Source organism: Drosophila biarmipes, chromosome 3R (genome assembly GCF_025231255.1).
Source record: "Drosophila biarmipes strain raj3 chromosome 3R, RU_DBia_V1.1, whole genome shotgun sequence".
NCBI classification, from domain to species: domain Eukaryota; kingdom Metazoa; phylum Arthropoda; class Insecta; order Diptera; family Drosophilidae; genus Drosophila; species Drosophila biarmipes.
In genome coordinates, this window is record NC_066616.1 from 24,374,170 (window position 1) to 24,398,767 (window position 24,598).

Genomic DNA, 24,598 nt, shown 5'->3' on the forward strand with positions numbered 1-24,598 from the left:
ATAAACTATCCGAGAACTGTGCTCCCCCGCCCTTCTCAACCAGAATGAAACTTTGTTACTTAGCTTTAAGTGTTGCACACTCCGTCAAGACTTCTCGAAAACAGAAATTCCAACAATTCCCGCTAAATGCCTGCGCATTCTGCATTCAAGTGTAGACAAGAAAAACAAAAGCGAAGCCAAGTTTTAGTACATTGTTGAAGTTGCTGCTAAACGGGCCAAGATAGTAGACAGGGAGCCGGCAAAAATCTATAAATATTTAAGAATACAATTAACTACCATAACGTACGATAAACGCTGATCTATATAAATGTATGTAAAGTGTGCGAAAAATACACAAAGATATATCTCCAGGCTGAGGAAAAGGCGCATGCGCGGTAATCGAGATGTAAGCGGCAAAGAAATGAACACAACTATGGAGCATTGTAAAAAGGTTAAGCTAGAGAAACCAACCAACCAACAACCAAGCAAACGATAGTTTATAGAACAAGGTTACGGAAAATTCAGCTTGGCATATAGTCTCTACTACCCCCATATGACGACAACTGGCATCTTGCGAAACATTTCCACTCCAGGCTCGATGCGTCCACACACTATAATATCCCTTGCATCAATGTATATCTCTGCCGAAAGCGGTCCAGTGTCGCAAGCCACATAGTTCTGCCAATTCCTTTTCGACTCTTCTCGATTCAATTAATTTATTTTCAATCCTCACGGAAATGCGCACAATTGTCATTCGATTTGCTAAACAATTCTTTCAATTGTAAATAATGTAGCTAAGTTAAGTGGGGCAGTACTTTTGGACCGCTTTCCCGGCATTCTCACTCACCATCACACTCACAACTCACACTTAGCCGCACTCTCATAGTAAGGAAATATATGAAATTTATATATGAAAAATAAACTATGCATATGTATGTTTGTTCATTCGACTCTCACGCCCATTACAAAGTATAGGAAAACATGCATTATAGGAGAAAAACAAAAGAAAACTAGGAGCAGAGGCGGCGATAGGGAAGCAAAAATAGGACGAGATGAAAATATCCACTAATGAATGTCTCTCATTAAGCGAAACCGCAAGAGTTCATATAATATTAAAGATAATTGTGTCTGTGAATCGTGAGTTATTATACACATATATTGCAAACAAAACTGGAAAATAAGAAACACAAAAAAAAGAACTATAAAAAACCCTAAAGAAAACGTAAAAGTTAGCGTTATTATTAAATATGTTTGTAAAACGTCAAAAATATGCAACAATACCGGAGCGAGGGCTAAGCGTATGAAGTGCATCCACTAAAGAGTCGTCGGCTAGAGCAGAGAGTATATTTCGAAAACAAAAAAGAACCTATGGCCTAAATACTAAGCAACGTGTGTAAGAAAGTTTTGCATCTTTATATTAGCGTGTAATTAACAAACAAATAGCTAAACAAAGCCCAAGCCTAAACAGCAACTACAACTAGAGCTACTACAGAAAAATCACGAGTATCATCAGCCCCCATTGAGAAGCAATAGCGATCGGATCAGATCAGAAACGGGTAACCCCGAGCGTTAAGTCGTACTGCCTTCAAAGAGATCCCAAGAAGAACACCAAAAACTAAGAAAACAGGACTGTAGCATGTTAGAAGTCAAAGGCAGGAGTGCTTGGCCTGTTTGTTATGCCAATCCCCCGTGACACCAAAACTCTATTCCTAACTAGCAGACCCATCACCCTCGAATAGGACCCACTCTAGTTAACGTTGATGTTCGCATAGGATGCCAATCAGTGACAAAGGAAACATATTCAGATAATGCAAGTGTAAAAACGAAACAAGAATTCAAGTAAACAACAAGAATTAAAGCAAAGATGTTGAAAAAGAATGCCTAATAAACGATAAATACATGTATAAGTCGAGTGGTTTGTAACGATTACTTTCTCTTCATTTCTGTTTGTTTTGTGATCAACACTTCTGTTGCACTCTGAGTTAACCTGTTTAGTCCGCTTTCACTTATATGGTAACTTAACTATAGTTTCTATTATTGTATTTATATGTATAAACAAATCGAGCATGTTATATCGTAACTGCAGCAGCTGCTTAGAGCCAGCTGGGCAAAGAAGTATAAGCAAAAGCAAAACTCGTTAAGTACTTTTAGAGACAAAAACCCTGTACTAAGAAGTGTACTAAAAATAAAGTCGCATTAACAACGTTGCATCAAAAATGAAAAGAAAACAAAAAAACAAGAACAAGAAGAAAAACAAAAACAAAAACAAAAAACAAATGCAAATGCTAACAAAAACCAACAACAATAAGAGCAGAAAATAGTTGAAGCGCTTAAACAATATAAACACTATGGATACTAACAATGAAATGAGAACGGAGCCGACGGAAAGGGATAAATATATATGTGAATTATGTATTTTCTTATGTTCTAGACTTGTAAAAAAACCTATCGTATATGACACATGCTATTATTATTATGTATAACTTTGAGTTCGTGTTCTGTAGGACGGTGTGCGAGTATTTCGATTGTTTTCTTGGGTTAAAGGCACACTGCACCACACTCACCCACAGCCCACAGCCCACACACCCACACTCACTCACACACACTCAAAACACCCACACACACCCACACAACTAAACAAAATCTTATGCTGAGAGTAAATATAAAGAGTAAATTATAATTACACAAACATAAATGGGAATAAATATATATAGGTCATATATATATATATATAAAAAATTATATATACAAGAGCATCGGAAAACAAAGGTTTAGTTGATTGCTTTCGAATCCAGGCAGAAAGTGTGCGAAAAACAGCAAAACTAATGGCGAGGGGCAGCAGAAAAGTTGAAATTGCATGGCGCAGAGAAAAAAAATATTTAGCTGCAAGCAGAATTAACCAAAAATGATTAAAAACCCAATGAAAAACATACAAAAACTGAATGAATGAGTAAGAGCAAAAGGAGAGAAAAGAAGCAAAGAGATCAATCAACAATAAAAAATTAATAAATACAAAATAAAACACAAAACTTGTTTGATTTGAATGCTGGCCATGATAACCATCTTTTGAGAGGAAGCTTTAAAGCAGCGGTCGCCACGAAGTACGCTGTACGTGTGCCGGCAGAGGCTGGGCAGACCTATTCCGCAGGCCGCTGTAAGGCACTTGCCTAGGACTCAACAATTGCTTTTCACGTGGCAGATTGAATTGGAAAAAATCAAAGTCAATGATCAATCAGTTTAGGAGAAAAAACCCACTATTTTGAAAAATAAACCTTTCGGTTTTGGCGTATTTTAGCAGTCAGCTTCTGTTAGTTGGGAAAGCTAGTAAATCTCGCAGAGCTTTGCCGCCGAGCCACAAAAGCTGTTGCAGTTGGTTCGCTGCCGTCGTCAGGTGCAGTTGGAAAATCGCGAGAAAAATCAATTTTTGAAAATTCCACCCACTTGCTAAATACTCTATCCATGAAGTGGGAAAACTATTGCGATTTTGTGGCCGGATGTTTTGGCGGTGAGTGGAAAAGCTCCAGCTGGGAGTCGTCATAGTGCATTCCATATGGGGAAGAGTCTGGGAATGACGCAATGCAGCCACTTGTTGAGGGGAACGGCAGCAGCCCCGCCGAGAAACGGGCGCCATGGTCAAGTTCACGTGCAGCGCCCCTGATCCATCGAATTCTTGGCAAGCCGCATTCGGCGGCCGTTCAACATGTGCTCAACTTTGTGGCCACAATTTTTAATTAATTTATGCTATATTCTTTATGTTGTTAAGGTGCCTGCGGCGTGCTGGTGGCCCACCCACTCGACACAATCAAAGTGTGGCAACAGGCCTCGAATTCATCCGTCGTGACAGCCATTCACCAGATCTACAGCCGCAACAATGGGGTAAGTTTAAGCAAGGGATTACGTCGATTTGGTGTCTTGAACAGCGTTAATTTTTTAACTTGTATTTGAAATTCAAAATATTTGCTTGGGAGTGGCAGAAATTAAAACCTATCTTTATCGAAAAAAACTAAACGAATTGAATTGAATACTTTACTTTAATTTTACTCTCTACTCTTTGTAAAATTTAATTAGTAAAGTAAACATAACTACTTTTAATATTTTTTTACTGCTTACTTAAATACTTCTCAAGTTGTTTGCTTAATTTATGTTTTTTAAATTCCGTCAGGAAGAGGTTAGTTGATCCTACCTATAAAAAGGATATACATATATATTTTGCCATTTTTTTATATTTTAATAAATGAAGTTAAGGTAAAGACTTTTTAAACAAGATTGGAGTAGATTTTTAAAGACTATCAGGTATTTAGTGGTAAGGACGCTGCCTTGACGTAATCTCTTGGGGATGGCGGCAGGGAGGTAATCGGTGTAATCGGCCAGCATCGCTTTAAAGGTCAACGGCTTCTACAGGGGCATGTTCTTCCCGTTCATCTCGACGGGAGCGATCAACTCGCTGCTCTTCGGCATCTATGGCAACCACCTGCGGCAGCTGAGGAAGGTGTGCCACAGTGACTACCAGCGGGAGCAGCTGGAGTACCACAACATGTTCCTGGCGGGCTCGGTGGCCGGGTTCGTCCAGTCCTTCATCGCATGTCCCATGGAACTGATCAAAGTCCGCCTGCAGACGGCGACCTGTAGGTTTCACACGATTTGACCATCCTGAAACTAAGCTAATCCTCGCAAGCCCACAGATTATAATGATTACCTCTATGGCCAGCGGCGGACTGCCTTTGGGACTTTCAAAAGGATACTCAAGACTGATGGGATCTCGGGACTTTACCGAGGTCTCCTGCCCATGATGTGCCGGTAAGATTTAATGTTAAAATTATTGCTAAATTTATAATTATAATGGTGTTTACTAATTAATATTTTGTGTTCCATAAAACATACTCGTATATACTTTATATAAAATCAGATTAATGAACACCTAACCCCGTCAATTCTAGAATTTTTTGTGTTTCCGGGTAAACCGAAGGGCTTCTCTGAAGGTTAATGAGTCATTTAAAAAATCTACTTTAAGGGGACTTCCTATAATCGACTTTAACTTTTTAACTGTCAAAGGCTATGGTTTGTTTTACAGCGACGTCCTGCCCTACGGCATCTACATGCTGGCCTATCGTCAAGGGGTTGACTACATGGACAGGCGGGACTTTGTGCGCCGACGACGCAGCCAGGCGGACGGATCGAGTGTGAACCTCCTGGTGACCACGCTGGCGGGAGCCTGGGCGGGCGTCATATCGTGGGTGTGCGTCATTCCGTTCGACGTGGTGAAGACGCTGATGCAGGCGGATGAGAACCACAAGTACCGGGGCATCTTCCACTGCGTGCGGGTGCAGTACAGGGCCTACGGCTGGAGGAGCATCTTCCGGGGCAGCTGGATGCTGGTGGCGCGGGCGGTTCCCTTCAACGCAGCCACCTTTCTGGGATACGAGTACGCCCTGGAGTGGTGCCAGCGGTGGAATGGTACTTACGTCTGACCCAGCCAGCCTGGTGGTGATTAAGAGCTTTAACTAGTCCGTATGCTGTGCACTTTGATATCTCGTTAACCGAAAGTGATTGAAACTTAGTAAACTATTTACGCTTTTTCTACACTGTACGAATTATGTTATAAAAATATTTATAAATATTTGCGAAGAGGGATAGGAAGAGTAAACCGAAATGTTCTGAAATCGAGTATTTTTTGTCTCGAAAACGTGTGCTTAAAAGCTTGAAAAACAGAGGTAAAATTTGCTCTTGCTATAAACCAATTTATATTTTAAATACTTTAAATAGTAACGATTCCTCTGAAGTCGCTCGGCTTTATAGAATTCGAACTCAGTTTGTTTTGAACGAATTTCCGCCATTTATTTTTTTGACGACTTCCTGGGTTTGCGTCATCGCTAGGTTTCCATCCGAGTTCTAAGCCATAAACTACGCTTACGTTTCTGACACTTACGTTTGCTTACGTTACGTTGCAAAATATCGAGTATAGATTATGTGAACTTTGTATCGAATACTCCTCGCTTATCGCCCATAAATGTTTATCATCAGTGTCTATCGTCTATCGGAGCTGTCCACAACAACACAACGTCGCGTCGCGTTCTTTAAAAAAATCAGATAATAAAACCAAATCGAAGTGAAAAGTGTAGATACATCCTCGTTTGCTAATTTCCATGGCGCTGCCTTTAATGATGCGTGCTCCAGTGGATATCTGAGTGCACACCTGCAGGCATGGCCAAGTGAAGAGGCGCAGCGAGTTGCGATGAGCAGCTCCGAAAAGTGGCAGCAGAAGCAGCAGCAGCAGCAGCGTTGTGCAAGTGAATTAATGTCGAATTGCGCACAATTATTGTTATTTCCCCTGGTGGTAGTATGTGCAGTTGCTTGTGGCGGCGCGAAAAGTTCGCAGAGTTCGCTGGTTTTGCGGACAGGAGGTGGCAGTCGCTCGGCATAACGGTGTACAGGAAGGCGAAGAGAAAAACAAACTGAAGAGCAGGGCAAAGCGAAAAGAAACGGTGAAAAACGCAACAGAGTGAATTGCCTTCCAGTGCTGACCTCCCCCCTCCCCCAACAGTTCTTCCAGACGCCCCCTTTTAACCCCCCTGGAAGCCACCCCAAAACAAAACAAAAATCAAATTACGTGGCAAGTGGTCAGGCGAGAACAACAACAAACCAGAAAACCTGCTGCTGCAAGTTTTTTTTTTGGCGTACTGTACGTGCTAAGAACGCCCCCCGTTCCGCAACGCCCCCTGCCACCGCCCAACCACCCACCACCCAAATACAGGAGTGCAAGAATCCGTCGAAATGTCGTCACTCAAGGTCGCCGTGAGGGTTCGCCCCTTCAACTCCCGGTAAGTGCAGATATTCTATAACGATTAATAGGCACAGCACGGGTCAAAATAGTAGAACCCTTAGAAAAAAACAGACAAACCAATAAATGAGATGAAATCTAGGTCTTAGATAGGGACTTTACGATCTAAAACTAATTGCTTGAACTACAACATAAAGTGGGGTTTGCTCTTTTCCAATGTTCTTTAAAAATAGTATATCATAGAAGTTTTTAAATCGTGTTTTTAGTTCAAAGTTTCCATAATACAGCTACCCATTACTAACATAACAAATATTTGGCAAGTTCTACGGAAAGAATATGTCAAGTTTATAGAAAAGACTCCAAAAAATATCAAAAGAAAATAAAAAATAAATTTTTTTTAAGAATTGGGTCTTCTTAGTTTTAAATTACATGATTTCACCCATTAATTTAGACTACTTTTTTGTGATTATCCAAATTTTTGGAGCATTTTTAAAATAATATTTGTCAAACTTATTAATGAATAGTATAAACATTTTGTTTTAGTAGTGACACATAGCTAGAGTTTTTACAATGTCCTCAATTATAATATAAGTAGGCAAATGTTTGTTCGAAACCCGTGATAAGGCGTATAAAGTTTAAAACGCCCCTCAATGAACGTTGGGAAATTTTTTGCGCATTTGACTAGCCCTAAAGAATGGCAACAAATCGCCAGAAATTCCACAATTTTGGTTTACAAATTAGGGTACAAAGAAATCCCCTCGAAAACATGAAAAGTACTAAGTCTAGCCAAATGGGCCTACCTAAAACCACATCAAGCGCGTTTTTTATTTTACCAACCTCGTCTACGATCGCTAAGCACTTTTGTTGCTGTATTTTGTTATGCTTTTTGGGTCTTTATGCTGTCTATCTCGCGAAGCGGTCATTGCTTTTGGCACAGTTACTTGCGCATAAGGCCGAATCGAAACAAAGCCAGGAGAAAAATAAAGACAGACGCGCAGAGAGGTTGGCAGAACCGCCAGACAAAGAAAGATATGCCCCGTAATGATGTCATTCATCTCGGGGTTCGATATAAAAATCACATGAACCCGTACGAAGCGGGCCTTTGTGGGCCCCGAGTTTACGGCTTGCCGTGTGTTAATTGTGCATGAAATAAAACAACATCATCAGCGGGCAAATGCTGTAATTATAATGGCAAAAACTAGAGCTAAACTCCCTGCCGAGTTGTGACATCATCGTTTCGGCTCAGACTTATGCAAAGCAGCTACTTGCAAAGACAGGAGAGACTCGATAGAGTGAACGTCTGAAAAAAAATGTTAAAAAATAATATATGATTCAAGGCAGTTTTAGGAAACATATTTTAAAGCCTTTACTGATATACTACTTTCTGAATTACAATTTTTTATTTTAGTATTTTATTTCAAACTTTATTTCTTACATCTCGATTTTCCAGAAAATCATTTTACAAGATCAAATGTAGTACATTCATTTATCATTCATCATTATATAATTTTTTTTTTCCAATACTTTAAGCACTTTTAGAGAGCTTTCACTGTACATTTTTGCCCAGTTTGTTTGGCCTCCGGACGGAAATTTTTAGCACATATTTCCACGGCTCCTCGGTGGGCATGCAAGACTGACTGCCCGTAGTAGCCTCCAAGCGAAAACAAAAGCAGAAATCTACTATAATTACCTACAGGTATGCTTATATGCACTGCACCCAAAGAAAAAGCCAAAGCAATATTTTGATTTTGGCACGAAACTGGCCGAACAAGTTCCACAGCCATATCTCATCGCTGCTGTGAGTCAGACAGGCGAAATTGTTGGTGTCCCGCACAAATGTTTAATTGGGGAATGAATCAACGTTTAAAAGAATTTCCCGCCGCAGGGAGTGAAGTTGGTTAAATGGGGCGATGGCTCTGCCAACATAGCCGCTCTTCCCTACCCGTAATCTCCATCTGGAGGTCTGCCCGCTCATCGGGCCAAAGATTAAAGAATTAAAGCCACTCAAACGCAATGAGCACTGAGCCGACTTGAGTGCAGCATACATTTGTAGCAAAGTGGAGCGCAGCAGTCATGGAGGAAAGAGGAATGACCTACAATTGTCGCTCGAAATGGGACATGGCACTAGAACTCTCATTTGAGATATATGAGGTTGAATCGCCAAAGAAATACCCTTAAATTGCAAGGAAATAGGTTTATTTTTTCTGAAAATATCTATCATAATACATTTTGTACCCTGAAAAGTACCTAAATACATCCCTTAATATATATAATATGTAAACCTAAAACTCAGAGAAACCCTTTTAAGAAGTAATCTTCTTTTGCAATAAATCTACTTAAAGATACTTTTGAACCCCGATAAAAAGTACAGATAGTAAGCACAATTATAATACCAATCATGTGATCTTTTTCTGTATACCTCAGCCTAAAAGTTATGACCCGTATAATCGAGTTTGTAGGGACTATAGCCTCTTTTTCCATGAATTGGGTGCTATCGGGGCTCCTCTGTTTATTTAGATGCGCTTTCGAGTGTGTTTTCTTGCCAGTCGGAGTCTATTTCCGCGTGTGGGTGCCTCCATGAACTCCAGTCAACCGGTTCGGTTCCATCTCTAAACGAATGTTCTATGCCCGGACGCGAGTTTTTCCATCTCCTCTACATGCGCCGCTTTTCCCTTTGATGTTGCAATCAAGTCTTTCGGTTTTTTATGCCCTCCAAACCGGATTTTCTTTTTTTAATCCACAGCCAGCCGAACGTCGCCTGATCCCAGGGCAAACATGTCAATTGGATTGCATGGGGCAGTCCATTTCTCTTCTAATTCCATTCGTTTTCCCCGTGTAAACGCCCTCTGACTTTTCGCCATTTGTTTCGGGTCGTGCAAAAATCGTTAATAGGAATATTTATGAGCAAGCTGTGCGCTCTATTTATATTCCAACACGAAAGGCCCCGAGGGGCGGGACTGCGGAGGTGTTTGGGAGCAAAAGTAAGCCGCATTTACTATATAAAACTTTAACAATGGGCTTGAACGATGACTGTCGGCCGGAGAACCATTATTTGCGACAAGCTCTGACAACTTTCATGGACAAGCAATAAATAATAGTGTCATTTGCACTTCCCTTTCTTGCAGTGAGATCGACATGGACGCCCAGCTCATCATGGAGATGGAGAACAAGAAGACGCGTCTCCTGAAGCCCCGTCTGCAGTCCATTCGCGACGCCGGCCGGGACAGTCATCATGACTTCACATTCGACTACTCCTACTGGTCATTCGATGCGGAGGATCCGCACTTTGCCACCCAGGAGCAGGTGTACAGCGATCTGGGCAACGACGTCGTCGATTGCGCCTACGAAGGTGAGCCAAGGTCCAGGGGGTCACGCCATTCGATTACCCAGTTGTGACGCATTAACCCCCAGCTAATTGAGCGGGCGTTGGTCTAGGGGCTTTCGTTTTCCGGTCGTCACCCACATGAGAAATGCACGGAAAAAGTCTGGGAAATAGGTCTTCAAAATGATATATTTAATGTATACTTAAGAATTCGCGTTTGAGGGGTATGGTCTTTCGTTTTCGGGTTTGAGAAATGCTTCTTCATATTTTTTTTAATATATTTTCAATAACTCATAGATAAAGTGTCCTAAAGAATTCGCGTTTGAGGTTATGAAGAAAATTCTAGGAAAAAGGTCTTGAAAGTGTTCTATGTAAAGTATCCTAAAGAATTCGCGTTTGAGTTCTATGGTCTTTCGTTTTCGGGTCGTTACCCACAAGAGAAAAGAGAAAAAATCTGAAAAATACGTCTTGATATTTGTTTTTATATATTTTCCATAACTCACAAACAAAGTGTCCTAAAGAATTCGCGTTTGAGGTTATGAAGAGGCAAAAAAAACCTTTTATAAATATGATAAGAAATGACAAACCATATTTATTATAAAGTGTTATTTTTAAAGAAGTAAATTTTAAATTGGTTTTTTATTTTTAAGATTTTGCATATTTTTCCTGTGTACATTTTCCATTAGCCCCACACTGAGAGCGTGTTTCTGCCATTCATTCTGTTTTCTTGCACTCACGGTTTTGTTTACATTTTCCCCGTGCGTCTGCTTATTGGCTTTGATATTGGGTTTTCCCTCTCGTTGCCCAAATTTTCTGCTTTGTAAACAACATTGCGGCTCTAAAAATAAATTCAGCACGTATACTAAAAAGCCCACACACCTTGCCTCGGCTCGAAACGCTCTGCTGGCGGCTAATTAGTGAATTTAAGTTTGTATGCAAGTACATAGGTGCAGTTAGCAATAACCATGTGAATTTCCTGCTACTGGTTGGCTGTCCGCCGTTCCAGAGTTTTCCAGAAACGCCAGGTACTCCGAGATGACAGCGCATACTTTCTTCGATTCTTTATCAATTTTACTGCCTGTTTTTTTATTCGCACAATATCAAGCATTAGTAGACTGTTAATACTAGTAAATGTTAGGTAATCTTAATAATGAGGCAAGATTTTATTGATTGGTTGATTTGACTGCCAGCTTATACGTTGTTTAAAAATCCCTAATTGCATTTATTTTACTAATCTAGGGTATGTAGCGCTTCGTCTGGCTTTTAAGTGGGCTCGATTTGATTGCAAAAGCTAGGCAAGAAAGTAAGTCAAACCAAACTTTCGCCCACATCTCAAGATGCCAAGCGAAATGGAACAGCTGTTTTTCGCTCGGCGTTGTTTTGGCACGCTTTCAATATCGAATTACAAGCCAAGATGGGCAAAGTGGCAGCGGGAATGCGAGCACGAGTGCGAATGCGAATGACAAACGGCTAACATGCATTCGCTATGCAGATATCCCAAGACACTGCAAAGCGATCCATAAACAATGGGTGCAGTGGCGTCCAACTGGCTGGCTGTTTGAGTTGCAACTCTCTGGAAGTGTGCAAGTGCACGGCAGAAAATTTCAGAATTTTAAATGAAATATTTTTTATTCAGATACAAATGCAAAGTCGACAAATACATCATTTAAAATGGTGGCATGACATTAAATGGTATAAATTAAAAAAGCATTTTGGAAATTAATATTAATGTGAGAGCAAATTTTATGGCTTGATAAGCTGGAAACCTTCATTTGAATACCAAAAAATCGTTAAAAAAATCTATAAAAATGTTAAAATTACTTTAAAACGTATAAATAATTCATTTAAGTAGTCAGATTTCTCTCCGTGTGGCCTCCTAAACGTCGGACAATTTTTCCTAAGCTGTGAGCATGGTCGGTAATCGTTGTTGCACCACCTGTGCGGTCTCCAATGGCGTCGAATGCCAAAGCAAATCTTATCTCACACCTGTCGTCCATCGAGATTGTCCAACGAGCTGCTGAAACGCTTGAGCCACCCATCCTCCAATCCTCCCATCCCCACTTGGGGTAATTCGAGACGAAGGCACTGGATCCGATGGCTTTAATTGCTGCTGGCTAGGCGCCAACGATGATGTCGCAATTTGTTGGCGCTAGTCAACGTTTCACATAGGTCATCTTTTGAGTCACCACATTTATTGAATATATTTACGGCTTACTTTTTTCTGACTGGCAAAAAGTTGCTTATCGATTGCCCGCCTTCAAGGGGTTAAGTGTCAGTGCAAATATTTGGAATCTCCGGCAGTAAAAGCCACTTCAAGCTGATAAAAGCTGAAGTGCAGCTATAAAAATATCAATGAATGGCAAATATCAATATTTAACAAAGTAGTTTTCCTACAGAACAGAAGTTTATTGATAGTTAATTGTTAAAAAACAGTTTTTTTAAAAACATTTTTTTTTTTTTTGTAAAACTACACAAATAATGAACTAGAAATGAAGCACATAGTCTATTTATTTAACCCCATATATGGCGGCAAGCTGCCTCAATTTTGATTATTTTTTATTTGCAATCTAAATGTTATGATGTGTCACCGGTGATGGTGCATTCTCATTACCCAGTCACGAAATGCTTGCCACACTTTTGGGAGGTTCAGCATTGCAGCACCCTTCGTGACTGGCAATTACCTTTGAGTAGCACGATGCGCTTGAGTGGCAACCGCCCAACATTCACTTGGCTTTGGTTCTCAAACCATGTGGAAAAAAATTAATAATAATAAATGTACTTAAGTAATATGTAACTAATGAGAAACTTTCGTTTTTCCATTTTTTCAGGATACAATGCGTGCGTTTTTGCCTACGGACAGACGGGTTCTGGCAAGACCTTCACCATGATGGGTACCCAAAGCAATCCTGGCCTGATTCCCCGCATCTGCGAGGAGCTGTTTGCCCGCATGCGTGTGGGTCAGGAGTCGGGCACTGGCTATAGGACCCACGCCAGCTATCTGGAGATATACAATGAGAGGGTCAAGGATCTGCTGGCGGCCCAGAGCACTGGCCATGGGCTCAGGGTCCGGGAGCATCGTAGCCTGGGTCCCTATGTGGAGAATCTGTCACAGCACGCCGTCTCGGACTTCGATGAGATTCAGGTGAGTCTTTGGCTGTTCGAGCATCTGAGAATTTTGTACTCATTTTTGAAAACAACCCACAGGAATGCATCGCCCGGGGAAATGCGCAACGCACCACGGCCAGCACCAACATGAACGATACGAGCAGCCGCAGTCACGCCATCTTCACGATCACATTTGTGCAGGCGGTTTTCATGAATGACATGCCAAGCGAGACAGTCTCGAAGATCCATTTGGTCGATTTGGCAGGCAGGTGCGTAGGCGTAAACGCAAGCGGAGCATGAAGCACTGCTCTAGAAAGTAAAATCATACAAGGGAGAAATACAAAATATGGTTTCTTTCAGTGAGCGCGCCAATGCAACGGGGGCAACAGGTCAGCGTCTGAAGGAGGGCGCCCACATCAACAAATCGCTGGTGACTCTGGGTAGCGTGATCTCGGCTCTGGCAGAACAGACGGGCGGCGCCCACAACAGCAGTAGCTCCGCCCTGGCAACCACCCCGAATGGGGCCAGCAAGCGAGTGCTCTACATTCCCTACCGTGACTCCATACTCACGTGGCTGCTCAAGGACAGTTTGGGCGGCAACAGCAAAACCATCATGATTGCAGCCCTTTCGCCGGCAGACTGTAACTACAGTGAAACCCTCAGCACGCTGCGGTACGCCAATCGGGCGAAGAACATCATCAACAAGCCGACGGTGAATGAGGATACCAATGTGAAGCTCATACGCGAGCTCAGGGAGGAGATCAACAAGCTCAAGTCCATGTTGTCGGGGGATATTGTAAGTAGCTATATGATTTTATTCTTACTTGAAATATACAATTTGCGTATTGTTTCGCCTAGCACTCGCTGCAGCCATCGCTTAAGGTACTGGCGGATCTGCAAAAGAAGGAGGCTCAAGAGAAGGTACTCACCGAGGAGTGGACGGAAAAGTGGAAGGTGGCCCAGTCCATTTTGCAGGAGCAAAAGAGTCTGGGTCTGCGCAAGTCGGGCGTGGGCGTGGTTCTTGACTCAGAGATGCCGCATCTAATTGGCATCCACAACGACGTGACCACCGGCGTGACGCTCTACAGTCTGAAGGAGGGCGAGACGCGAATTGGCAGCGAGGATGCGGAAGTGGCGCAGGACATCGAGTTGGCCGGCGATGGCATACGGGCGCAGCATTGCAGCATTGTTTTGAAGGGCGGAGTGGTAACTCTGCATCCCTGGCCGCTGGCCCAGTGCTGGGTGAACGCCCACCTAATTGACGAACCCAAGCAGATCTCGCAGGGCGATATCATATTGCTGGGGCGAACCAACATCTTCCGTTTTAACAATCCCGCCGAGGCTGCCAAGCTAAGGAAGGATTTGAGTCGCTCGCAGCTTGACATGTCCCGGCTTTCGCTGATCACCTCCTCAAAGGAAAACCTACTCACCTGCAGCATATACTCGGATGAGGATGGAGCCTCGCCCTACAAACGTCCAGAGCGGCAGTATTATCCTCAGCGACCTATGTCGCGAGACGATCCCGAAATGCAGGACGAGAATCGTAAGATTCTGGATACCATAGAAAACGCCCTGAAGCAACTCAATGTGGTAAGTAGCTGAAGTAGAAAACTAATGTATTGAGGTACTAAACATTCCGAATTTCTTTATTTAGGAACGCGTCCAGATGCACGACCAATACAAGACCAAAGTGCGCAAGCTGACCGAAGAGCTTATTCGCTTGGAGCAGGAGGAAATCGACGGTTTGCAGGTGTTGAATTGCCGGGAACAGGAGCTGATTGCCCGCAAGGACATGCTGCTGTGGGAGAAGAACAATGAGAAGGTTCAGGTGCGTCAGATCTGATCCCATGATTGCATGTCACCATTAATTGTTCTTTAAAATGGATGGATTGATCATTGTGCTTGTTACATTGCCTGTTCTCCTTTATTGTTTCTCTTGTTTTGGCTTTATGTTCCTTACGATTTTCTGTTCGTTCCATTTTCGTTTTAGATCGACATTGTGTGTAGACAAATTTCAGCGTTTCAGACGCAGCTCGACTCTAAGAAACGAGATTTCTCTGAGTATGTAGCGAAAGAATTGCAGGAACTGCAAGATTGTGGCAAACTGGACGAGGTTTGTTCGTTTGTTTAGAAATTATTTTGCCTAGAGATTAGATTAGCTCATAAATGAAATCTTTAAAGTGTATTGCTTAAAACATGTACTTTCGCATTCACAGATGGGAATGAAGATCGAAGAGGGCACACCTCTGAACGATGAACTGCTATTGCAGGTGTCGGATTCCTTGGATTTGTTTGCAGCTCAGTTTATTAAAGACACTGTGCGAAGAAATGTAAATATAATTATTTAATAAACAACAAACTTTATTGTTAATCCTAATAAAATCATTTAAGAACGAGGAAATCCGCAAATTGGACGAACAAATAGCTGAAAAGGAGAGAATACTCAATGCCAGCACTACTAAAATTGCCAAGGTCGATGAGACCATGCTGGAGATCCAGGCCCAGCTGGAGCGTCTTCGTCTGGAACGCGCCGAAAGTGAGGCTGAGTCTCAGGCGATGCGCACCAGGAAGCAGAACATGAAGCTTCAGTTGGGCAACAAGTCCATGTCCACCTCGACCAGTACAAACGAGGCTGACGATGTGTCCAAGTCGGACACATACGAAACCTGTGATACCTTCCATACCGCCCAGTCCAACCTGTCGCTCGTCTCATCGCCCACCATTACGGAGGGCCAACAGTCGCCGCTCAGCAATTGTTCCTGCGATGCGGAGGACGAGGCGGAGGACACGCGCAAGGATGACCTATCGGGCAGCAGCGAGGAAACCTCACGCACTTGCACCGCCGGTCCCAGCAGTGGGAGTGGAAGTGGCAGCCTTGGAATAGGAGGTTCCCTCTCAGCGCCGAGTGCCACTCCCAGCTCACAGGCTATCATGAGCGACAGCGGTGTCTGCCTGGACACTCGTAATCAGGCTCTCATCCAGAACGGTCACCTCAATAACTACAAACAAGGAGTGCGTACCAGCGATGAGGACACCGGCTCCTGTTCCTCCTGCGAACTGGGCCGACACTCGGATTCGGCACGTCCCTACTGCCCACTGCATTCACTGCGGCGCAAAATCGCTGCCCAAAAGGCACTGATCATGAAGAATCTGGAAACGGACTTGAACAAGGCCCAGTTGGATGAGCATATAGCAGATCTTCAGGATCTGCAGAGACGCTACATTCAAATGGAGCAGGAGATGCTGCAATCGGTGCAGGATTTGGAGGCACATGCGCAGTGCTGTGCCGACGAGCGGTCCGGCATGGAGCGGCAATACGAGCTGGCCAGTTCCATCATGCGGTCGAGTGTGATGAGTCCCACCAGCATGGAGGAGTCCACTTCGCAGATTTACTCACCCAGCATGACAAGATCCTGTCCGTCGATGCGCGAGTTTCGTAAGTATTTTAATTGGATTCCTGTGGAAATATTATATTATTTTTATTTTCCTGTAGCCGAGGGCGAACATTTCATTACGATTCCGAGTTTTGTGATGCGGGGCGCCGGCAAGCAAACGCACTACGAATACGAGGTTCGCATCGCTCTTCCCGATGGCAAATTGAACATTCTGCGGCGATACAGTCGCTTCAGGGAGCTGCATCTGTGCATGAAGCACTGCTATGGGGCCAAGGTAGGAAATCTGGTGAAAGATAGTTTTCCTATTTAACTAAATGATTAATTTCGAACCAGATATCTGCACTACCCTTTCCCCGGCGGGAGCTCTTCGCCTCGAACAGCGAGCCGGTGGCGAAGCATCGTCGCCGTCTGCTGGAACTATACTTGCGACGCCTATTCGTCGTATGCTCGAAGATACCGCAGTGCCCCATCTACGAGGGACCCGGCGGAACGGGCCTCACACGCTCCTCCCTCGTCCAGCTGTCGTCTTTTTTCAAGAAGGGCCTGTTCGAGAACGGCAAGCACGGGACGGGATAATAGTTAACCTACTGCTGAATTATCTCCTGCCTACAGTGTGTCTTTTTATTTACTTGTACTACCTGTTAAGCTATATGAACGACAACATGGACCTGTTTTGATTAGCTAGCCGAAACTACTAACTAGGTTTATAGCTGTAAGCCCCCTAGCAATGTAAGACCACCAGTGTCCTTTCTCACACCCGAGCATATATGCGACATTTTTTATACCCATTGTTATTCACTGAATCGGAGCTTTATATTGAAATCACTGTAAAATGTAACTGCCAGTGGCGATGTTGCAATCTCTGTTTTGTACTCGTACTACACCAAGTGCAAATATGTATTCTATCTATTATCAACGTGTTGGCGGCTTGGTTAGATGGTTTGTTGCTGTTTGCGGCCAGTTTTAATTAGTTAATTATTTCTCTTTACTAGTTAAATATACGCCTAGGTGTACAACTTCCAAAAAGTTATTCCAGTTATTTAGTCTGTGATTACCAACTGAAGCTATTGAACAGAATCCAAGCAAATGAGCGTAACCGAACATTTCACGAGCGAGTAAATAGTAATCCAACTGACAACTCTGTAGTCTACAATCTCTTAGGCGTAAGCTAATTGTACAAATCGAACACTGATGGGTTTAGGTGGGCAGATGTTTAGCAGTAGGTATTAGGTACACTAGCCACTAAGTTCTAGCTCCTAATCGATGAGTCGCAATTATACTAAATTAATTATGAGTACAATTCCCGAAAATGAATCAACATGAAATGTTCAATGTAAAAAGCATAGAGTAAGTTTACTTATAGCAATAAGCTAGTTGATTTTGAATGGTGAAATTGGTCGATCGTGGGATCGATGGCAATAAGTGAAACAATAATAGCCTAGATGTAGTTGAAACCTGATGGTTCCGCCCACTCAAACGGATGTCCCTCAGGGGCAGGCCAATACAGATTTGACAACAGAGTGGCTGATGTCTTAAAAAATAAATACGTAAATACATACAAATTAGTAAAGAACTCTTGTTTATTGATTAATGGGTTGTAGTGAATCTTTTTTGAGGCCACCACTGTAGTATATGTAGGGTTGTTACATTTTACATGCTGTATGTTATCATGAACTGTAAACAAAATGTATTCTTCATCCGTTGCTGTAGAATGTCTGATTGAGATACTTTTAGCGCAGGGGTTGAGTAAATCTTTGTTCTGTTTCCCTTTTGCATTTGTTTTAGCTTTAAAAGTGTTAAATACTCAAATTACTAAATTAAAAGAAAGTACTGTTATTATAACTAAATTTTACATTGCCTTGTTGACAGGTAAGTTTATGTTATATATTTTTTAAGTAAAAGATTTTAAATTTATACTGTAACCTTAACTCTTATATACATTCAATTCGGTGATATTAGCAGTTTGCATATATTTTGATTGAGCAAAACCTTGCATTTTGAATTGTATTAGGATAATAATATACCCTAATATAGTGACCACCAACTGAAAATAGTTGTAGTATTAGTTGTAGTACAGCATTAAATTGCCATTGAGAGAATATTAGGGTCTTACCCCTCCAAAGTACTTGAGATTGATGTCGAATAATCGGCCACAGGTGAAGTGGAGCTTAAGGTGTTGCATTTGCAAGGAGTATTCCCTTAGACCCATATTTAGCATTTGATTATCTTCGGTTATTGGTAAGCAATAAATCTTGTGAAGAATTCGTGAAATGCTCTTGTACTAATAGAGATTTGGAATTAAGAACTAAATTTATAAGATAAAGTTGGACAGGCATGCGTACCGCTTGGATGCAGAACTCACTGTAAAAGCAGGCCAAAAAAATATTGATTGATAGTAAGGAAGTCACCCCGATGCGCACTAGGTATTTAAAAGAAAAGTGTAAAGTAATTTAACTGAGTTTTGGTATGACTCACTATATTGACAGCAATCGTTCGGATTGATGGATTTTATGAGAGCCCAGTTGACAATGTGCAGGATGGTAAGTCCATTGAAGAGGAACAGCAGCGTCATAGATAGGGTAAAATATTCGCCAATCTCACCGACCAAACTCCAGATTCGTCCGACGAGCAACTGATTGCGCTTTAAAGTCACACACAGCTCCTGAATCCTGGTCCGGCAATTACAATCCTCTAGTTCTACCATGATCTGCTGGAGGACATGACGCAACCGAAGAACTAGCTCATAGATCAGGAACACAAACACGCAATACTCTACAGATTTGAGTTGAATCATGATCAAGACGAGCTCAGTGAGTACTTTATTTGTCCAGTGAAGGAACGGTCCCAGTCCCACAAGAGTGAAGCGTGGTATAAGGCCTACGAGCAGCACCATCCATAGTCCCACGAATATAGCCAATCGACATCGAAAACTCATCCCTCGCTCCTCTACACTAAAAGGAAAAGAGTTAATGATATCCTTCTCCAGATCCGCCAGGTCCTCATATATACGACGAAGGCGACGAAAGTTCAAGAGCATGTTCAGTTGGTTGCAAATAGCCATGAGTACCACTACAATCTTTTGCGTGCTTCCCATAACTCTGCTTAAGTCATCCGTACGGAAGAGATCTAGTTCCTGGTGTAGGGCCACAATGTTGGCGTAGCACTCGTAGATAATCACCAGAAGAATTGCGAGCAAATAGCAAGTGTATCCAACTATCAAGTAGCCTCTACGTCGCCTGCGCACTGTCCTGGTAAAGAATATAGGTGGAGGAGTGAGTCCGAATACGGAAACAACCTGGAGATAAGGACGAGCTGTGGTCAGCAGACGGCTGCGATTGGCTTCCATGTTCGATGAGGCATGGATCGAAACTAGCCAGCGCCACTTGCTGCCTCAGAAGACGACAAACACTCGTTCCTAATTAGATCGATAATAGATTAATGCCTGCTTTAAAAGCTTAGGAGGGGATTAACTTATTTAGTCCCTCAAAATATATCAGTTGATCTTGAGACCGTTGTCTTAATGTATTTCAAATTGTCTGTCTATCAATGGTTTAATTAGTTTTGTTTAAATTCAAATTACAAGCGATAACTTTTTAGGTGATTTAATCATTATTCAAAGAATAAGATATTAGCTTAGCTTATATAACAAAAATATTACTTCTTAAGTTTTTATCCAATTTTTAAGCGCTGATATTAAGACTTGACTTATATTTATTCTCAGCAATTGCCTGGATTTTGAATTGTATAAGGATTATGATATATCCCAAAATGGTGACCAGCATCTGCAAGTGCATAAATGTGAGCAAAGTATAAAATATATTTGGGCTATTATCTGGTACCCCTCCAAAGTATTTTAAATTGATGTCGAACAATCCGCCGCAGGTGAAAAGAAGCTTCAGGTGTTGCATCTGCAAAGAGTACTCCCGCAATCCTCTGGTTAGAATGGGAAAATCGGATGCTGTAGACATGCATCGAATCTTATGCAGGATTCGAGGGAAGCAGTTGTACTGGACATATTTAAAATACAATAGGATAAATTAATTACATCATAACTTAATTTATAAGTAAACTTACAGCGTTGATGCAAAGCTGACTTAGAAGGCAGGGTACTAGAAGGTTTAAGAGCAGTATAGAGGAAATGCCGAAACGGTCTGAAAAATTCTGATATTAGGGAGACTTAATGGGAAAAAATAATTAGTACAACCATATCGGCAGCAATCGTTATCCAAGAATGTATTGATGTAGGCCCAATTAACCAAGTGCAGGATGGTCAGTCCGTTGTAGATAAAAAGCAAAGTCATGGGCAGGGTGAAATAGGCTCCGACTTCGCTCTCCAGTCTCCAGAGGCGTCCAATGAGCAACTGATTCCGCTTAAGGGCAACACATACGGCCTGGAGCATATCCTGCCGATCGCAGTCCTCCAAGTCCTCCTGCAGCTGAAGAAGTGTGTGGCGCAACCTCAACACCAATTCGTGAATTATTAAAACAAATACACAGTATTCCAGACTCTTGAGCTGCTGCATTATCCTGACAAACTCGGTGAGGACCTTGCAAGGCCAGCTGACATAGGGACCCATGGCCATTAGAGTAAAACGCGGGATTAGAGTCACCAAAAGGATCAACCACAAACCCACGAAGGCCAAACGGAAGCGGAAACCATTGCCTGATCTTTGTCCACCGAAACACTGAGAGGCCGCGTCAATATCCTTCTCCAGATCTGCTATATCCTGGTATATTCCGCCAAGTCGGCGATAGTTAAATGGCATATTCAGCTGGTTGGCAATGGCCATAACCGAAAATAGGCCTTTTTGAATGTTACCCAACACCCTGGTAAAGTCTGCCACTTTGTAGTCCAGTACTTCCTCGTTGATGGCTATAATGTTTAAGTATGACACGTACAATACCAGCACAATGATCCCAGTTGCATAGCACATGTATCCAGCCATTAAGTACCATCTGAGTCGCCTATGTGAGGTGTTGCCAAAACTTTGGGGCGGTGGCGTCAGGGAAAACGCGGAAAATATCTGCAGATATGGAAAGGCTGAGGCCAACAGCCGGCTCTTTTTGGCCACCATGTTGGGCGAGTTTCAAGAACATACTGAGGAGGACATTGAAGAAAACCCCAAGGAGTGTATTATCTATAATGTACCTAAGGGTACTACAAATACTTAATATTGAGAATGGGTTTTTTTTGTTTTATATCACAATGAACTCGCATTGCGCATACCTTGTGCTTTAGCATATCAGCATTTCATTTGGAAATGGTTCCAATACCATCTAAAATACCATACGTGTCAAATTAATTGTGTACCTTACCCATCACTGAGTTTTCATCGCTTACCTAATTATTCACTATGCCAAGGCAAGCACATTTGTCTAATTAGGTAGATAAGATGGGCTTCGAGTTGCTTTTTGGGGGTCATCGCCTGTTCCACTGCATGATTTCCATCTCGGTTTCCTGGCCAATTTCCACGTCATAACGCTGGTAATTTCCATTTACCATGCCATGCAAATGTGGGTTAAATTGTTTTTGTCTTTGGCCAGCAATCAGCATTGTCTCTCGACGATTGCATGTGCAGCCACACATTTCCAACTCTCCATCTGTCGCTTTCAATTGCTCCACTTTCTTGCTTCAGTTTCCATTTTGTGCACATAATTGCACTTCTTGCGAGCCAAAGTGGGCAAACATCCAACGTCACCGCCGCCATCGCCTTCATCCGCATCCACATCCTCGCAAGCTGATGCTGCAGCACAAGCCAAATCAAACGAAAACACCCCCTTGTTCAATCCCCAACCGCCTGCTAATCCCGTGCTGGCATTTCCCAGGGATCCTGGGGATCCACATGCACACACGAGGATTCGAGGATACGGATGAGGGTTGCCGGCGCGAAGGCAAGACATTGACGGGATTAAGTGTCCTTTTTAATTTTAAACTACTTCACTTCACTTTGCACAGTCAATGAGTGCGCTGCACCTCCTCCACAACCACCTCCGCACCCTGATCCTGGTCCTCTTTGCCCATCGCTCGGTTAGGCTTCCCCTCGTTTTATTTTTTGTTACTTTGGCCATGTATGTTTCTCTTGCGAGTCCTTTTCTTTTAAGCTTGATTAAGCACTTTGTGTAACTCTATGACATGGACATGCATTTGCATGCTGGACTCCGTGCCAATGGCATTTTTAATTTGCCATAGCAACATATCCCGATCCAGCATCACTTCACATCAGTGCTGCCAATAAACTATACAAAGAAGCATGGCTAGAAATAACAGAAATAACTTGCAAGATTGATAGTAAAATGTAAGATTAAGGGTAATAAAATAGCCAGATTAGCAAATGCATGTATTATTTTTTAGTTTAAAAGCTTTTAGTTCATAAAATTCTTCATTCAATATTTGCACCACTGCATACCAGTGCTGCCAATAAACTATAAAAAGAAGCTTTACCAGAATAACGCACATAACCTAAAAAAAATGTAATTGTAAGATTATTTATAGTATACTAGCCAGCTATTACTTAAATAAGAAATGTATTATTTTAAGTTTTATGGAGGTATATTCTCCAATGCCTTTTATTTTGATTTTCTTAAAGGATTTGGGCCTAGATATTTTTTAACTAAGTCTACTTATTTTAAAAAATACCATATTTTCATAATCATTTTAAAGATTTTAAAAATAAATAAAAAAGTTCAGTAAAATTATTTACTTTTTCGTGTAAGAAGAATAACATATCTGTCTGGAAAAAGGTCAAACTGACATTGTATCCCAGGACACTCAGCTTCGAGAGCAGCGCAAATTGCATGCATTAGCATCGGCTCTGAGGGACGATGTGCTGATGAAGTGGGTGGATATGGAGGTCCTGAAGAGTGGCAGACCAGGCTTCTCATTTATTATGCACGGCTGCAAAGTAACAATGACTATGGATTATTGTTTCCTCCCTGCCGCAGCAAACAATTGAAATACAATAAAATTAAATAATTTTTAACAGGCCACAGGAAAACGGAAGTGCTCGTCCATACTCAACCATCCCCAGACCCAGACCCAGACCCCCGCAGACCCGCAGATTTACATGGCCTTAATAGCCAATCTCTGGCATTGGCGCACAGATAGTCCGTACATAAACCGCTTTTTTCCACAGCATTTTATCATTTTTATTATAAATATAATGTGTATTGTTTAAATTGCATTTAACTTGAACAAAAAAAAAAGAGGAGAAATATATTTATACACATATTGATATATTTTATTCGCAAAGGTAAATAAATCCACATAAAGGCGAGTGAGTGTCTGCGAGCAATAAACAAATACAATTTTATTATTTATTATTTATGTATTCATGGCCATTAAACGGATATCCGTGGCCATGGCGCATTAAATTGCACTGCCACCGCACTCACCGTCTACTCCAACCCCTTCCTTTTCATGACTTACAAAGACTCATCCCCATTTTCAATCCCTAAAGCGGATCACGTGCGTCGTCATGGAGACTGATTTAATGCACTTACAGTTCATAGATAGAGTGATTGGCCATGGGGAGATTCCAGCTTGCAAGCAACTAGACCAAAATAAGCTTCATTAAATAAAATTGGCATAAAAAAGGTATTTTATAATAATTGCAGATGCTTGTTATACCCGAAATTTATATATTGAAAACTGTGATAAATGTATCTTAAATACCCACCTGGAAAACTACAATTTTAGTAGAATATCCGGAAGTAGCCAAGCGATAAATGCACTCGAAGCCCTCTAATTAATATTTACCCCCAACTTAGTGCCACCTGAGGCATCTGATAAGCTTCCGCTGTGCCAAAGGTATTTTGTTATCTGCTGATAAATCGCTTGCCAGGCTGCGAAACAAATTCAAGGAAGTATCAATTGTTGGGAGATAAGAATCCAGCTTTGGCTGGTACTTTCTCCGTTCCTCCGCGCTTGTGGTTGGCGGTTTTAGTTGACTTGGCACTGGGAGTCTGTCCTTTGCTATCAATATGTAATCAATGCTTTCAAATAACTTTGCCACTCGCAGC

The 24,598-nt window shown here is 42.0% G+C and overlaps 4 protein-coding genes across 7 annotated transcripts; 2 read left to right on the forward strand and 2 right to left on the reverse strand.

Moving 5' to 3' along the window:
- The first annotated feature begins 3,358 nt into the window (after positions 1-3,358).
- LOC108024407 (solute carrier family 25 member 45) lies at positions 3,359-5,566 on the forward strand. 3 transcript variants are annotated; one of them, XM_017094320.3, is made up of 5 exons: positions 3,359-3,484; positions 3,743-3,855; positions 4,364-4,604; positions 4,662-4,776; positions 5,051-5,566. In XM_017094320.3, exons 1-5 carry the CDS (start codon positions 3,439-3,441, stop codon positions 5,445-5,447), a joined length of 912 nt encoding a protein of 303 aa, XP_016949809.1. In that variant the 5' UTR covers positions 3,359-3,438; the 3' UTR covers positions 5,448-5,566. The 3 variants fall into 3 exon arrangements, with proteins under 3 accessions (XP_016949809.1, XP_050744504.1, XP_050744503.1); XM_050888547.1 differs by lacking the exon at positions 3,359-3,484 and having other exon boundaries at positions 3,767-3,855; positions 4,381-4,604; XM_050888546.1 differs by lacking the exon at positions 3,359-3,484 and having other exon boundaries at positions 3,780-3,855; positions 4,351-4,604.
- A 442-nt stretch (positions 5,567-6,008) lies between these two features.
- LOC108024682 (kinesin-like protein Klp98A) lies at positions 6,009-18,141 on the forward strand. Of its 2 annotated transcripts, XM_017094758.3 has the most exons (12): positions 6,009-6,797; positions 9,883-10,106; positions 12,908-13,221; positions 13,284-13,453; positions 13,545-13,980; positions 14,043-14,774; positions 14,839-15,012; positions 15,175-15,297; positions 15,401-15,514; positions 15,576-16,620; positions 16,678-16,853; positions 16,913-18,141. In XM_017094758.3, exons 1-12 carry the CDS (start codon positions 6,751-6,753, stop codon positions 17,153-17,155), a joined length of 3,798 nt encoding a protein of 1,265 aa, XP_016950247.1. In that variant the 5' UTR covers positions 6,009-6,750; the 3' UTR covers positions 17,156-18,141. The 2 variants fall into 2 exon arrangements, with proteins under 2 accessions (XP_016950247.1, XP_016950248.1); XM_017094759.3 differs by lacking the exon at positions 15,175-15,297.
- Positions 18,142-18,503: 362 nt separating this feature from the next.
- On the reverse strand, positions 18,504-19,925 carry LOC108024296 (putative gustatory receptor 98d). The gene is made up of 4 exons (XM_017094197.1): positions 19,055-19,925; positions 18,922-18,998; positions 18,693-18,860; positions 18,504-18,623 (listed from the first exon to the last, which is right to left on the reverse strand). Exons 1-4 carry the CDS (start codon positions 19,923-19,925, stop codon positions 18,504-18,506), a joined length of 1,236 nt encoding a protein of 411 aa, XP_016949686.1.
- Positions 19,926-20,259: 334 nt separating this feature from the next.
- Positions 20,260-21,654, reverse strand: LOC108024297 (putative gustatory receptor 98b). The gene is made up of 4 exons (XM_017094198.1): positions 20,784-21,654; positions 20,654-20,730; positions 20,419-20,586; positions 20,260-20,361 (listed from the first exon to the last, which is right to left on the reverse strand). The coding sequence occupies exons 1-4, from the start codon at positions 21,652-21,654 to the stop codon at positions 20,260-20,262; spliced, it is 1,218 nt and encodes a 405-aa protein (XP_016949687.1).
- Between the last annotated feature and the right edge of the window lie 2,944 nt (positions 21,655-24,598).

Coding starts and splice junctions, on each gene's coding strand:
- LOC108024407 (XM_017094320.3), top strand. CDS start 3,439: ATGAAGTGGGAAAACTATTGCGATTTTGTGGCCGGATGTTTTGGCG. Junction 3,485..3,742: donor TGTGGCCGGATGTTTTGGCG/GTGAGTGGAAAA, acceptor TATGTTGTTAAG/GTGCCTGCGGCGTGCTGGTG. Junction 4,777..5,050: donor CTCCTGCCCATGATGTGCCG/GTAAGATTTAAT, acceptor TTTGTTTTACAG/CGACGTCCTGCCCTACGGCA.
- LOC108024682 (XM_017094758.3), top strand. CDS start 6,751: ATGTCGTCACTCAAGGTCGCCGTGAGGGTTCGCCCCTTCAACTCCCG. Junction 6,798..9,882: donor GTTCGCCCCTTCAACTCCCG/GTAAGTGCAGAT, acceptor CCTTTCTTGCAG/TGAGATCGACATGGACGCCC. Junction 16,854..16,912: donor AGCACTGCTATGGGGCCAAG/GTAGGAAATCTG, acceptor ATTTCGAACCAG/ATATCTGCACTACCCTTTCC.
- LOC108024296 (XM_017094197.1), bottom strand. CDS start 19,925: ATGGAAGCCAATCGCAGCCGTCTGCTGACCACAGCTCGTCCTTATCTC. Junction 18,999..19,054: donor GAACGATTGCTGTCAATATA/GTGAGTCATACC, acceptor TTAAATACCTAG/TGCGCATCGGGGTGACTTCC. Junction 18,861..18,921: donor GTGAGTTCTGCATCCAAGCG/GTACGCATGCCT, acceptor AATCTCTATTAG/TACAAGAGCATTTCACGAAT.
- LOC108024297 (XM_017094198.1), bottom strand. CDS start 21,654: ATGGTGGCCAAAAAGAGCCGGCTGTTGGCCTCAGCCTTTCCATATCTG. Junction 20,731..20,783: donor TAACGATTGCTGCCGATATG/GTTGTACTAATT, acceptor AGAATTTTTCAG/ACCGTTTCGGCATTTCCTCT. Junction 20,362..20,418: donor ATTTAAAATACTTTGGAGGG/GTACCAGATAAT, acceptor ATGCACTTGCAG/ATGCTGGTCACCATTTTGGG.